At 35.7% G+C, this 16600-nt stretch overlaps 1 protein-coding gene across 1 annotated transcript; it reads right to left on the reverse strand.

Annotated features, from left to right (window-relative positions):
- Positions 1-13509: 13509 nt before the first annotated feature.
- LOC124375451 (C-C motif chemokine 8-like) lies at positions 13510-14996 on the reverse strand. The gene is made up of 4 exons (XM_046833806.1): positions 14836-14996; positions 14514-14640; positions 14334-14401; positions 13510-13983 (listed from the first exon to the last, which is right to left on the reverse strand). The coding sequence occupies exons 1-4, from the start codon at positions 14918-14920 to the stop codon at positions 13961-13963; spliced, it is 303 nt and encodes a 100-aa protein (XP_046689762.1). The 5' UTR covers positions 14921-14996; the 3' UTR covers positions 13510-13960.
- Positions 14997-16600: the final 1604 nt, after the last annotated feature.

Here is a 16600-nt window from a genome sequence, read left to right on the forward strand (position 1 = left end):
GAAGAGTGACTTCTCTTGTGACTCAGCTGTATGAACATTAATGGAAGTTCATTGCACCACCTCGGAGCCAGAAAAGAGAAGGGCCTTAAAGTATACTTACCTCTTACCATGAGAAACGGTGGGACAAGCCAGTGGAGGAAGCGAAGCAATGGGGTGGTGTGTGAGAACTTAGGCAGGTTGAACACCAGTCACACAGCTGTGTTTCGAATCATTTGCAGTGGACAAATGGCGTTCAGAAGAAGACCTGCCAGCAGAGAGTTGCAGTAGTCCAGTCTCGAAATGACAAGAGATTGAACAAGCACCTGAGCAGCCTGTGTGGACAGAAATGATCGATAACCTTCTCATATATAATGAGTTAGCATCTTCTCCAAATAAGAACAGAAACTTGTGAAGTGGAATGTGACATAGCAACATGTATTTTATCTAAAACCTACTGTTCGGTGACAGTTTGATGATATATTTTATTTCATATTCATTCATTTTGATTTAACACTTGAACATTGATTATTAATTGCATTTTGACTATTATTATAACTATTTAATTACTTTGCTTTCAGTTTGATACCTAATGCAATGCTTTTATGTGCGGACCGCAAGTTTATTTAGTCTCCGCCAAACACTTTTAAGTGCATTTTTTAAATTATTATTATTCAACTTGAAAACATTCACAACAATGGGGTATAAAAAAGAAACTAGAGTTAATGCAGTGTCATTGTGGCTACATGATCTGTACCAGAAATACTTTGTACCACACACACACACACACACACACACACACACACACACACACACATACACATCTTTACCAGATGGGTCTAACAAATGTAAACTATTTATTTAAAATGTCTCCATGTATTTGATTTGATTTAATCAATTTAATTTGCGCCAATTTTGTTGATTAATTTATTTTATCAATATAATAAAAAAGTGTATTGGATAAATTGTATATGTATTCTATTTTATTTATTCTAAAATATTATAATCTATTAATTTATAGATTATTTAACCAAGCAGGCATTTTATTTGAAATTGTTTAGAAAATGTAAACTCCAATCCAATTTTATCTTTTGCATTTCTTCCCCTAACTGTACTATATATAACATCTTGTATTAATATTTATAGTAGACAAAGCTTAACCCATCTAGCGCAAAAGTACAAACTGCAAATTATGGGAACTGTCAACAGTGGTGAATGTTCAGCTCTACCCTCTATCTATTTTACTCTATAATCCTCTGTCTATCTTCCATGTGCAGAGAGACTTTTGGTATATCTTTGTCAAAGGCCAGGGCTTATGTTTTTTAGTGTAAACCAGTTTTATCTGCTTTATCAGATGTTTAGTGGCAGTGTGGCTGATTTCACCCCCCAATATGGCATGAACTTCAAGCCTTATTGATTACCTGCAGACAGGACATGTCTGCTATAGCCTTTAATTATACATAAACTGAAGTATGTTGGAATCAAACACTGTTGGAAATATTTGCAGTAAAGGCTTTGCAGTACCTGCATATATGAAACATTAAAGTTAAATGTTTTTATTAATATTTTCCAGGTATGATCAGACATTATAACAAATTGTGACAGAGGGGTATTTAGAGGTTTTTATCTAATGTCCAATTTAGAGTAAGTCTTTAAACGTACTTACTTGCTTACATGCATGTCATGCTCGTGGACAGAAAATTAAAATTTTCTTTAAAGCAGCTCTAATGTTGGCTGTATTTCAATATGCAATATGCTGTTTTAAAGTCAAATTTTATTATTTATTGGCAGAATTGTAAAATGATTTAAAAACTGAACTCGGTTCAGAGTAGTACTTGGTAAAACGACCTTTTGCTGGTCTTCCACGTCTTGATCCAAAAATGCTTTCCTGTTAAATATAATTTTTCACCCTGTTACTAAGCTTTATATTTTCAATCCATTTATGGTACACATTAAAAAGATTGGGTAAAAAAGTTTTAATCTGTTTGTTCTTATTGCAATTGAATACTTAATCAAAAATTATTTTAATTTATGGAAGATTGGAGGCAATGCCTTATTATTATGTGAAATATTAAAACAATTGACATTGTAACTGACAAAAAGAAAAAAATATTTTAAAACACCATTCTGCATAACCAACAATTCAAACAAGCACAAAATACTATACATACTGTAAATTGTCATTTATACTAAATCTATTTAATCATCCTTTGAAATTCCTATTCTCCCTCCTTAAATATTTATCTACATACCATCTTCATCATCATCATCATCAACCTCATCATCATTCATTCATCTTCCTCTCTTTTTTAATGTAAGGAAGCGCAACCTTATTGTCATCCCCAAACTGTGCCTTATACTTATTTGAATTTAAGTAGCAAAACGTGGCATTAATCTCATATGTATTAGAATAACATTCTTTAATTCTAAGATAATGTACATAAGGGATAATAAATTGCTTGGTCTGAATGACAACAATGTGGAAAAATAGAACTCACTCAGTGCTAAGTGGAGGGTGGTTGCCTTAGTGAGAATTTCATTATGCTTTCTTTTTGGCCTAGTGATAATTGGCTGCTAGAGGATCATATGACAATTGTGTACATTACTATTGGTTAATGTTGAGAACTTCCGTCTTTATTTTAAATGGAAACAGAAAAATTTTAGTTTTTTGTTTTTTAGCTGTCTGAAAATAAAGATTTAGTCCTACTAAGCCTAACATACTGCTTAGTTTTTATTTTTATTTATTTCCTTCAAATTGACAGTTTCTACAGTTTCAACTGAACTGTTTTTGTTTCAAAAGCTAGAACTGATTCCTTTTTTTTAATCCAATTTTACAAAATTTTAAATCGTTTGAAATGTTTGGTAAGACAATGTTTCTCATCAGGAGCTTCCAAAACCTGAAGACTACAGATGAAACTTCCCTTACCACATATATAGACCTCCTTTTTGGCCTTCTCCTACCAATATACCCCATGCCCCTCCTCTGCACATGTCCAAACCATCTAAATCGGTCCTCTCTTACTTTGTCTCCAAAACGTCCTTCATGCGCTGTCCCTCTAATAAATCCATATAAATAAATACCATCGAAAACCTTAACATCTTCAGCTCTGCTACTTCCAGCTCCACCTCCTGTCTTTTACTCAATGCCACTGTCTCTAAACCATACAACATCGCAGGTCTCACTACAGTCCTATAAACTTTCCCTTTCACTCTTGCAGATACTCTTCTATCACAAATCACTCCTGCCACTCTTCTCCACCCACTCCACCCTGCCTGCACTCTTTTCTTCACTTCTCTAACACACTCTCCATTACTCTGCACTGTTGATCCCAGGTACCTGAACTCCTCTACCTTCACCAACTCTTCTCCCTGCAACTGCACCACTCTTTATATATTATTTGCCAATCAAACAAATCTGATCAATTCTACAGGGGGTTCAATAGACAACAGTCAAGGAAATGAATATACCTATTCTGATAAAAGATGTCCCAGGTGGTGGAAGGAACATTTTATTTAACGTGACATTTTATATTCTGTTATTTTCTGTATTCTGTATATTCTGTATAAATTCTGTCCATAAAACATGGAAACTCTGATTTATATCGAACAAATAGGTAAAGAGAAATTGAGGCAGCATTAATCGCGCTACAATTTAGAGAAGCCTGACCTCTGCTGGGCATGATTGGGAATTTCCTAAATATGTAACTCATAATAACGTCAATGGAATCGTAAAGCAGGCTTTTAATACACTGTTATTATAAATACATTATTATTTACTCGACAGAAAAACTTACTGTTGTTTACTGTTACTTTTATGAACTATTGAACAAACGTTTAATAACAATAATTTTACAGTTTACTAACTACACTATATGGGGAATGAACAATAAAATGGGACACAGTTACAATGCATTTTGGGCCTTTCTGGGAATTCTTTCTGATGAAAACTAACCGTTTCAAGTTAAGACTAAACAACACTCTCATTGGTCTTATCCAAGAAGTTGATAAGGCAGCATATAGACAAGAAGTGGACTGGCTTTGTCTGTGTTGTAGACACAACAAACAGTGGAGATGACACAGTTGACTTTAAAAGAGTATTGACTCCTCTGTTACCTCTCACTATTAAAGGTTTTATTGTGTCCAGCATGGACTCCCTCAATATCCCTGGCACAGCCATTTGCAAAGATTTAAAGTTGGAAAAGAACACCACTAATATAAATAAGTAATTATATAATAACTAATATTAACAGGCCACTACTGAATCTATTTGATGTGCATCAATCACTGTCTGGTCCGGCCCAGCATCCCAAATTTTACAAGCATCTACTTCAGAGACTAGTTAGGTCAGAGAGCACTGGGACTAACCTGCCCTATCTCCAGAACCTGTACATGTCCCACGTCAGGAAAAGGGCTGGGAGAAAACATCATACGTAAACATGGTATTAGTTTTCATTGCTATGCTGATGATACAAAGTTGTATGTTTCAGCAAAGTCAAATGACAGAGATCAACAATGTTGAGGAGTATGTAAGAAACATTAGAAAGTGGATGCTTGATAACTTCCTTCTGCTTAACTCGGATAAGGCAGAAGTACTTTTGCTAGAACCAAATGCAGAAGTAAACTAGAAGTAAACTTTAGGATTACGTACCATCTCTGGACGGTCTTTCTGTCTCAGTGTGTACAGCAGTCAAATACCTTTGTGTGATTATTGAGACTGTCCTTTGAGGCTTATTTTAATAACATTACCAGGCTCACCTTCTTTCACCTTAGAAATATTACTAAAATTAGAAATATGATGTTGTAACAGTAGGCAGAAAAACTAGTTCATGCTTTTGTTACATCAAGATTAGACTACTGTAATAACTACTGTAACTACTGTCTGGGTGGGTAAGTGCATAAATAAGCTTCAGTTAGTCCAGAATGCAGCAGAGGAAGTCCTTACTAGATCTAGAAAATATGAACACACCACCCCTGTTGTAATCAGTCTACACAGGCTCCCCATTTAATGCACTGATTATAAAATACCACTACTAATGTATAAAGCACTGAATGGTCTTATGCCACAGTATCTAAACAAGCTTCTGCACCATTATGATCCCCCATGTGTACTTAGATCAAAAGGTGCAGGCTATTTGTTAGTACCTCATGTAATGTGAGCTCTAATGGCAGATATTTTTTTCTTTTAAAGCCCCACCGTTATGGAACAGCCTTCTAATTAGTGTTTTGGACTTAGACACATTCTCAGTGTTCAAGTCGAGGCTGTAAACATATTTATTAAGTCAAGCCTTTTGTCAGTAAGTTTTTCTAAGGTAAATGAGCAGATCTGGAGGGATCATGGATATGGAGTGTTTTGCAAACTGTGGTATGCTGTCATCCCCTCACTCTCACACGTTCACTCAGGTGGTGAGGTGGGCCGTCTCTTATCCCAGAGATCACTCATGTCTGTCTACCTTCTGGCCCTCCCTTTTAGTTATGTTGCCATAGTGAGTCTTGCCGGAGTCCCCAACTACACAGAGTCCTTAACTGTCATACAAGAAAGGATAAGGATACTTTTAAATCACTGTCTCCCCTCTTCTCTCTCTATCAGGATGTGTGTGTGTGTGTGTGTGTGTGTGTGTGTGTGTGTGTGTGTGTGTGTGTGTGTTTTGCTCTTCGGTAGAGGCTGTTTTAATGAGCAACATTTCAGAGTTCCACCATTAGTCTGAGTTCTGCAGTGCTTGACATATGGTAAATGAAAGATATTAGCACTAAATCAGATTTTGAAGAGATATATCACAGACACTTGATCTAATTACTGTTGTAGATATGTTGCATTACTTTTTTTAAAACTTTCTTTTGGCTTCTCCCATTAGGGGTCACCACAGCAGATCCACAGGCATCCGCACGTTTGATTTGTCACATGTTTTTATGCTGGATGCCCTTCCAAATGCAACCCTCCCCATTCATCTGGGCTTGGGACCGGCACTAAGAGTGCGTGGGGTTGGTTCCCTGACCGGGGATTGAACCCGGGCCGTAGCGGTGAGAGCGCCGCATCCTAACCACAAGACCACCAGGGAAATACACAGTAACTCAAAGTTTGGGAGGAGAATGACTTGAAACTATTTTTGAGACAGAACACAGTGTTAATGTTCTTTGTGATGTTCTTGTCAAACTGAGCTACTTTCAACTTGTTTGTTTTTATGCTTAATGTTAATATGCTTAAAAATTAATTAAATGAGGATGCAGGTGTTAAATGTGAAGCTTAAATCAATGAACAGCATTTTTGAAGTGTGGTGTTGTAAAGTGGATGAGAGCCAATAAAGAGCAGTGAAAATTACCTGCTTTGTTGAGCTGTTTGGTCTGTAAGCAAACTGGTGTGGGTCAAGTGTACATAGTATGCCTACTTCTACAGTATTCAAAACCAGCTTCTAAAAGCACTTGATAACATGGGGGTGAGTGTAAAAAGAGGGTAGTTATCCAGGCACACTGCAGTAGAATGCTTAGGCACTGGTATGATAGTTGTTGGCGTCATGCATGTAGGGACATTGGTTGGCTAGTGAATGGTTGAAGATGGTAGTAAAAACCTAGCATTTTACCAACATATGCAAACAGATACTCAGGAATGCCATCAGGGCAAGCTGCCTTATGTGCACCAAGTGAATGCTTATCTATTGTGTAGAGTGAGAGTTGATTAGCAAAAGTAAATAGAAGAATAAAAGATAATAATGTAGAGAGACATTTGTTTAAAGCAAGCATAGAAGTAGTTGAGCTCATCAGGGATTAAAGCACTGCTGGTTAGCATCGTCTTGTTGGTTTGTAGATAATAAAGGTCTGGATGCCCTTTCTCCCATGTCTGGGGTCATGTCAAATACATTTGTTTTACCCGTATTAGTCCAATTATAGACATTCAAAATGTCTTTTGAGGCAGATTGGAATGAGCAATTAAAGGATGGCCAATTTAATTTCAGGTCAAAGGGTAAAAGGAAGGCAGATTGTCTGTAGTGTTGCAATCAATCTGTGAATTTACTGTAGAGAAAAAAAAGGAAACAGGAGAGGTGTGACTTATTGCTGCCAATTATAGTGAGCATAGAAGAAAAATACAGTTCAGGAATAAAAAATAAAAAAACACTGCACCTTCAGTCATGTTTCAAATGTTTTGTGCTGACATAAAACACAGATCATTTTCCAGAATGAACGTGAGCCAAGAATGAAAAGAAGAATGAAATGGAAAGCTATTAGTCCTATGGTTGAACATTAATACATACAGTATTTAAGTCCATTACTATTAATGAAAATACTAGTAAGCAGGGTTTGATGAAACACAACAACCACTTCAGAGGTATTCAAAAGGCACACTGTCCTGGCACTTCCTCTCTAGGAAGCTGCATTAAGATTAAGCATGTAACCATTTAGTGGTTTGTAACATATTGAAGGGGAGTAGTGGAATACATTTTCTGTCTGTATCTGATTTTAAATACATTTGTTGGAAAGATGAACGACTTGCCACCTGCTTTAAGTTAATTATTTAAATAAAATATCATATAAAGTAAAATATCATACATTGAAGACTTCATAGACTGTCATAGCTTCATCAGAAGAGATGTATAATGTTTTTGTGAAGAAACAATTGTGGAAACTTTTTTTGTGGATAAGCAAATAAAAAAAATGTGTTGCACTGTGAGAAATTGGTTGAAAATAATCTATTGACTGTGTCTGTTCAGACAAAAGATGAATTTTAACTTAATCAGAAACAGTTAAATCATAAAGAGTTACAGGATATATGCAGGCCTGTCTTTTGAACAGAAAAGTTATCAGCTATGAAATTAAAAACAGAGAATGAATTCAAACAGCACAAAATATCACAAACTAGAAACAGAAGAAAAACAGCAGTTAGAATAGCCTATATTTGTCACAATTCGTTCTTTACATATCCCAGCTTGCTCAGAGGCTGGGGTCAGACATCATACGGGACCCCTGTAGCACAGAGGGTTAAGGGCCTTGCACAAGGGCCCAAGAGTACCAGATTGGCGATACCGGGGATTGAACCCATGACCGTCCGTTCAGTAACCCAGCACCTTAACCACTGAGCTACCACTTCTCCAGTTTGAAGCAAAAACAGATTCTAAAAGCCTGTAGGTTGGATCCTGAGTCATATCGTCAACATTTCAGGAAGTGGTGAAAAAGACACATTCAGACACAATCAAACACATTCAGAAGTGGTAAGAAAACTCGTTTAACATTTTAATCACTAGTGAATTGCTTCTAAGGTTGATGTTTTTGGAGAATTCCTCTTACAAGACCATCAGCAAGAAGTTTGGTGACAGAGAGAGACCGCTGTTGGTGGGATAATTTGAAAATGGAAGAAACAAAAGATAAGTCAATTGCTCTCGCGCTGGAGCACCATGCAAAATCTCCCCTCATAGGGTAAGGATGATTCTGAGAAAGGTGAGGAAGGGAGAGCTTGTTAATAATCTCAATGCAGTGTACAGTGTACTAAATGAATGAACAGGATTGTCTGAAGTTTGCCAATGAATACCTGAATGATTCAGAGAAGGCTTGGGAGAAGGTGATGTGGTCACATGAGACCAAAATTAAGCTCTTTGACATCAACTCAACTCGCCGTGTTTAAAGGGAGAGGAATGTTGAATATGTCTTCAAGAACACCATCCCCACCGTCAAACATGGAGGTGGAAACATTATGGGGCTGTTTCTCTGCTAAGGGTACAGGAAGACTTCCTGCCCTCAGCCAGAACACTGAATGGGTCTTCCAGCATGACAATGACCAAAAACATACAGCCAAGACAACAATCAGATGGTCTTGTAGCCCATTCCAGCCTTATGCAGATGTACAATCTTGTCCCTGATGTCATTTGACAGCTCTTTGATCTTTCCCATGGTGGTGGAGAGGTTTGGATGGAACCTCTCCAGAAGTTCTTTCTTAAAGGGACAGGGTTAATTTGGGTCTGTTGAAGTCAGAATACTTTATTAAATGTTTTTTTTATGGAATTATTTTTATATTCTGTCTCTCTCTGTTAAAATAAACCTACTATAAAAATTCCTTGTGTAAAATCATGTCCATACTGCCAATAATTTCGTTTTTCTGTCCACTAGAGGTCACCAAAATCCTGAGGTTATACAGAGGCTTTCTCCATCTGTTGTCTGTTACTGTCCATAGTCTAAAAAAATATACAAGCCATCATATATCTTGCAAAATTTCACTAAGTTATAATGAAAATTTTCCATTTAGTTTGATACCTACTTTTAAAAAATGCAGTTTGTTTTTTAAACTTGCTTATGTTTCCTTCTTTTTACTTGTTAACTTATGGCCTTGTACTAGCCAACAGGTCTGGCATGGTCTTGGTACAAATCAGGTATTATTATGTCTTATGATGCAGAGCGTTATGTGTAAAGCCAGTTTTAGACAGTAACCCTCTGCCTAATCCACACATTAGCTATAATGGTGAGATGCATGGAGAGGAGATGAAATATTGTATAAATGTTTTATGTACAAATATATATTGTGTACATCATATATATTAATGTAAAGAATATTTAATATAATTTAATAGCAGCATTTTCCACTAACAATATATTTGTAGAAATGTGCCTTTCACTGTGAATATAATCAACATAGATATTTATTTGTTACTTACTTAATTTCAGTAACTCCATTAGCACCATGCACATAAATGTACACCTATCCACTTAACAGTTTTTTTTTTAGTTTGTGGCCTGGGGGGGGTGGTGGGTGATGGGCTTTCAGGACAAGCTCAAGCTAAAAATAGTGCAGCTGTGAAACATCTGTGAAATTTCACTTTCTATTTACTTTTATTTGACCATTTATGGGACATAATTATTATTGAGTTGCATTGTTAAGATCTTGCTGCCTTGGCTGTAAATTACACTGCTCACAAACTATACACTAATCTAAATACACAGAAGCTTTTCTTTCTAAACTTTAGAATTAGAATTAGAATGTAAGTATAACAAAAAAGAAAATACATAAAAATTACATGCATTTTTGACCTGTTCATCCAGATTAATCCTGTGTGAAGTAAGAAGCATATTCCTATGCATTTGGTTTGATGAATTCATTAATCAACATCATACCAAAGCATTAAAGGTTTGCACATAAAAGTCATGTTAAGTACTATATACAGTATCTACTCTATATATCTTGCTCTTACTTTCCACATACTACTACAAATATATTAAAAGTATTCCTATCTATGACCTTAATATATCTTAAGATAAAGAAACACACTAAACCTCATTTGAAGCAAATATGGATTTAAGTAACATTAGTTAGCCCATGCACAATTTACACAATATTTGTGTAAATATTGTATAAATACCCATGAAATAACTAATTATGAGTGCAAACACAAATTCAATTCCAACATGCTACTATAATTTAGTCCAGTAGGAGTAAAAAATAGGTTTATTTAATATAATTAACTGTGGGTGTTTATTAACCACCACAATTGATTAGTTCATATTGGGTATTGTCTTCTTTTCACTAATGAATTAACTTAATAATATATTGCAACACTCACAACTGTTTGGGTACAGAACATTAACATAAGTGAAGCACACAAGATGAGTCAATATAAATGTTAATTAGGAAACAAAATAGTTAATGAACTAGTGGTATATAAATGTACAGTTCTACAGTGTTTTGTGCATGTCAGTTGCTCTGGATAAGGGCATCTACCAAATTGTTTATTTATTTATTTACTTACTTATTTACTCCTTGCACTAATACAAATCCTGCATGGATAAATACAGTTACCAGGTACAGCACTGATTAATCCAAAAAGCATAAGAAGCACAATCACAATACACAAACTTACACAAATCATAGTACCTGCACAATCTCACATAATTCTTTGTGAATAAGCACTCCATAGTTTAGTGCTCATAAATAAGTTTATAGAAAGTTCAGAAAGATATAATAAGAAGTGCATCAAGGTTTTTACACTGAGACTTAACACATTTTAAAAATAGGTCCTACAAATCTACCGTGCACAGAGCCCCCAGGAACATTGTCAGCAGAAATGTGCATGCTTGCAGCTGTGAAGTTGCAGCAGAAAAAGGGGAAGACAACTTGCAAACAAAAAAAATAAAAAAATAACCAGACTTATGCGTGTTTATAATTGTTTGCTGGCACACTTTTTAGCTATACATCTGATTATTTGGTATATTTGAATGTTAACAATCTTAATAAATAAAACAGTAATTCAAACTGCATTAACTGATGAGTTGTTCTGACTCATGAGTATTTACAAGAAGTCAAATACATTCAGTTGTTGGAAAATGAATTTCACATTGTCAGAGGGGATGATGTAGCGCTCTGAGCTGTTTCTTGTATGCACCACCATTTTCTGCATCATTTGAAAAATCCTCTGAAAGTGTGTTGTGATCGCAGGCACCAAGATGATGACATCATATAAGTTGCGGTAAGTTGTGAGTTTTGTTGAGTACAAACCACAGACTCCATACCTTGAAGTCTATCCTTGTTCCTCAAACCATTCCTGAACAATGTTTGATTAGGTACAATAATACAGTATATGTAGTGGAAACATAACAATGTGGAGAGCCTTCTGGCTCAGGTAAGATGAAATGGTTGGCAGGCGACAGGCCTACAAGAAAACCGCTTAATTTTACTTTCACTTTCTGCATTTCAGCATTTTTAATGCACACATACACACATAGCTCCATGTATCTCTTTCTTGAATCTCTCTTCTCTTTCCCCTTTTGTCCTCTGCCTTGCTCACTGTAGCAAAGAACATTTATTAGTTAAAACATGTACAGGTGTGTGATCCTTACCACATTCTTATTAACCACATGCCAGGACCCAAGGGTTCCCACCAGAATGCTGCCCAGTGCATTCCACTGCCTCCACTAGTTTGTCTATGTTCCATGACGCATCTCTTCCCTCAGGTAAGCAAAATTCTAACACATGGCATTCCATATGATATGTAAGAAATATGATCCATCAGACCAGGTCACTTTGCTCTAGTGTCCTGATGTTTACGTGCCCATTGTAGAGATCACATATGCAGGCTATGACGCATTGTGTGTTCTGACACCTTTTTATCATAATGAGCATGAGTTTTCTCAGCAATTTGTGCTGCAGTAGTTTGTTTGCAGGAATTGATGAGACAGGCTCACATCTCCTCCTCACATGCGTTAGTGAGCCTTTCGCGCCAATGCCCTTGTAGCCAGTTCGCGTTGTCCTTCCTTGGAGCTCTTTTGCATATGCAGTGTACACCAGGAACACCTTTAAGACTTGCTGTTTTGGAGCTGAAATGATACAGTTTTAAAGCATCACAATTTGGCTCTTGTCAATATCTATTATATCTTTACCGTTGCCCTTTTTTTCATGCTTCCAACTATAAACTGTGAGGACTTACCTGAATATACCCTACAGATCAATGAAAACAATCATGATTTTATTTTGAATTATTTGTTATTTTATTTTATCCCACCAAAATGATTTTCGGAAATTTCTGGACCCATACATTTACCCCACAAATACATTTGGTAAATTTATTTCTGATTCTTTAACTTTTTAATATCCATTGGCTCATATTCTGTGAGTTCCAATTGTATGCTAATCAAGGTGCCCATAGGCCCACCTATTTAATTGTTTTAACGATTTGGCCTCTGCCACTAGGTTCAGAAGGAATTATAGTTTCACGTTGTTTGTATTTATTTCCATCTATCCATTCATCCATATGCATTTTTCTATCTGTTCATCCATCCAATATTCTTATTAGCATAAACTTTCTTTCGGCTTCTCCCATTAGGGGTCGCCACAGCAGATCATCACAATGTTTGATTTGGTATGTTTTTACGCTGGATGCTCTTCCTAACACAACCCTCCCCATTTATCCGGGATTGGACCCGGCACTAAGGCTTGTGCAACCCTAACGGCTGGGGTTGGTTTCCTGACCGGGGATCGAACCCGGGCCGCAGCGGTGAGAGCGCCGCATCCTAACCACTAGACCACCATGATATCTTAAAATGAAGCAGCTGAATTTTTGTAGAAGCAGTTCCTGTGGAGTTTCTGTGGACACAAGCAGGGTAAATGAGAATTCTTTAGGAGAGATAATGTCTCATAGTTTTGACCATTTTTTTCTGATCAGTATTCACTGTATATTTTATTAGTTATTTTTTATTTTGTTTAACAAATCCCAGATAGTGTTAGCACAGAAGCTAAATTCCACACAATTATTAAAAGAAACACGGTCATTAGTTGGCAGTCTTGAGAAAAAAAAAGTCTCACCAATTCTTTTCCAGCTACTTATTGGTCTATAGAAAGTGGATTTGTAAAATAATAGTCTACGAGCTTGTTTGGTCACTGGACATTTCATTACATTTTATTTTAGAAATTAGTCTGCACATGGTTCCATACCTGCTTCTTTATTGTTTTAAAGTAATATAAATCATATTATAGATGCATTGACAATATAAGTTTTAAGTACATTAAATGTAGTGATCCGATAAAATCAATTGACATCAAAGTGCAATAAGAAACAAAATAACACATTTTGCAAGGAAATTCTTTTTTTATTACATTGAATATTTAAATTAAATTACATTTTGAAATACATTAGCGAAATATTACACATTTTTAATAGAAGTTCTTTTCATAAGCTCTCTCAGGATTTGGTAGCATTCTACTTGTCCTTAATGATACATAATGGAATGACAAAGTAGTTGCATTAAATATGTACCAAGTAAGTAAATACTCTAATGTACTTTAAAGTGTAACATGTCGTATTTAATTTGTTTTAATCAATTTGTTTGGCGTTCACATTATTTTAAACAGTGAACTATTTAAATCTGGTGGAATCACCTAAAAATTATAGGAAGGCTTTAAAGGGTTATAGCAAAGCTTACAGTCATGATAAAATTTGAAAAGGTAAACAATGCAACTTTTTTATTGTCTATGCATAAAAACAAAAAGGTTGATGCAAAAAAAATATGATTGATGTTTTCATTCCTTGATCTCCTTCAAACCTGTAAGAAAGATCAGAGTTAGAACCAGAACAACTGAATTCAGACGAATTACCAAACTAAAACTAGAAATTAGGTTAAAACTAGATTAGGTTACGTCTAGCTTTTTAGTTGCAATTATCACAAGATTTATTTACATCTTAAATCCACATCCTGATTTGTAATATTTCAGTTGATCAGTCAGTGAATGTGTCACTAAGTTAATAATGTCCTATATTTTATTATTATTTAATCTTTAGCTGTAAAATAAGGTAATATTTTCACATATTTATCTAATTAAGATAAACACTGACATCACACAGGTTGTCTTTAAAGTAATAGTTTAAAAGAGAGACTTGATGTTCATGCAATACCTTTCACTTTTTTTGAGATCCAGCGTGCAGCAGGGTCAGAGCAGTATTTTTCATTCTCAGAGAAAAATCTACAAAGAATAAAAAAAAAAAAAAATATTATTTACATTATTTTTTAGTTTTCCATAGTGATTTTCTTTTTAAGAGTTTTTAAAAATGTTATAAAGTTTTAGTAATATTTACATGACAGCTTCCACACAAGGTTTCAGGGCATTCTGGCGCTTGTATGCAGTAAGCTTTATATGAGCTGGTATCATTGCTCTGGAAACTGCCTCACAGCATATGAGACCAACTCTGGTAGGTCGGCGATCTGAGACAGAATTAGTTTTGTACAAAATAAAGAACTATTTTTAAGTCAAGAAATTACATTGTAGCGAGCAGTATCAAAATGTCACAGTAAAACCTCTGAATTTAAAGATGTTTTTGTTCTCTTTTACTCTAGATGAAGATAATTGTGTTTACATAGAAGGTATTAAGTAATTCATTGTATTGCAAGGATACTTACAGTTACCAGATGCAGCAGTGATGCATCCCAGAAGTACAAGCAGCACAACTATTAAAGTGTGACAATTCTTTTTGCAATCCAGCATGGTTCTAAGTGGAAATATTACTTAGATAACTGGCTTCAGCTAATGCCCTTTAATTGTGAGGATGCCTCTCTTTTATTACCAAGGTGGAGCAAGAGAAAAATATATAGTACGTCATAAATGTTTTGACACGTCTATTTGTATCACTGCATTCTGCATTCTGGAGATTGACCACAGTTCTGAAATATGGCTAACACCTCTAGCCCACATTGTAACTCCAGAAACACAGTCAGCAGAAAAGCACATGTTTACCGCTGAACAAACAAAAAAGATGTGAAGGAAAAAAAAAACATGATATAAATTGTTATACAAAATTTATTGTAGTTGCTTGCTATACTGTTGTCAGATTTGTAAAATGTCTTATAAACTCATGGGGCAAGCATGTCAAACGGTTGAACTGCTATAATAGCAAGTAGCATCTTTTAGTTTGCAGGGAAGCACAAACGTATAAAGTTATAGATGCCTCATCTCATCTAGACTTCTACAATAAATATTATGTTACATCAAATAGAGGTTTTCCAATTAGGAGTAATAAAGTGTGTTAGGGAAAAATAGGAATGCAGGTATAAGTACAGTAGTGCAGTGGTCAGGTGATGTATTAGAGCAGGAGTTTATTGCCAAAAGTTTGCGTGCACATCATCATAAGTATGGTATGTGCTTTTTGAGCATTGCATTCAATATTTTTTCCCAATTGCTCTTATAAATCCCTTCACTATCCTGGGAAAATGTAAGTGTGTTTGCAGAGATTTGTACTCATTCAGACACAAGTGTGTTATTAAAGTATTGATGTAAGTAATGTGAGGAGGTCTGGGGTGCAGTCAGCATTCCAATTCATCCCAAAGGTGTTCAATAGGGTTCAGGGAAAGAGCGCTATAGCAGGAGATTTTCAAAGCATATCTTCGTGGATGTTGCTTTGTGCACAGGGAGATTGTCATGTTGGATTGGGTCTGAACGGAAATGTTTCATGCTACCATATTTAAATACATCCTATACAAATGTTTGCCTTCAACAATGCAATTACATTTTGGAAAAGAACCACATATGGCTAAGAAAAATAGGTGTCCCAATACTTTTTTCCATATAGTGTGTATATATACAGTGCCCTCCACAATTATCGGCACCCCTGTTTAAGATGTGGTCGTGGACTTCTAAAAATTCTCCTTTTTTTTTTTCTTTGGTGGTAAAAAAAATCATACATTTAGAGAAAAAAAAAAACTTGAAATCATGTGTCCCACAATTATTGGCACCCCTAACAATTCCTCTGAAAAATTTAATTGTTTTAAAGGTTGGTCAGGGTATCTAGGGACTTTTAATTAGTAATTCATGATTTCCTGTTTCCCTGGGGTATAAATATAACGTGACACAGAGGCCTAATTCTCTTACCCATTTGTCAACATGGCAAAGACAAGAGAACACACCATTCAAGTAAGGCAGATGTGTGTCGACCTTCATAAGTCAGGCAATGGCTACAAGAAAATAGCCACTCGCCTTAACTTGCCGGTATCTACAGTCAGAGGAATCATTAAGAAGTTTAAAACAACTGGAACAGTGACAAACAAGGCTGGAAGAGGTCCCAAGTTTATCTTGCCACAACGCACAGTGAGGAGGATGGTAAGAGAAGTAAAAAAATTTCCCAAGCTTACCGTCACAGAATTGCATCAAAGAGTGGCATCTTGGGGTCAC

The sequence above is a fragment of the Silurus meridionalis genome, chromosome 21 (assembly GCF_014805685.1).
Source record: "Silurus meridionalis isolate SWU-2019-XX chromosome 21, ASM1480568v1, whole genome shotgun sequence".
Classification (NCBI taxonomy): domain Eukaryota; kingdom Metazoa; phylum Chordata; class Actinopteri; order Siluriformes; family Siluridae; genus Silurus; species Silurus meridionalis.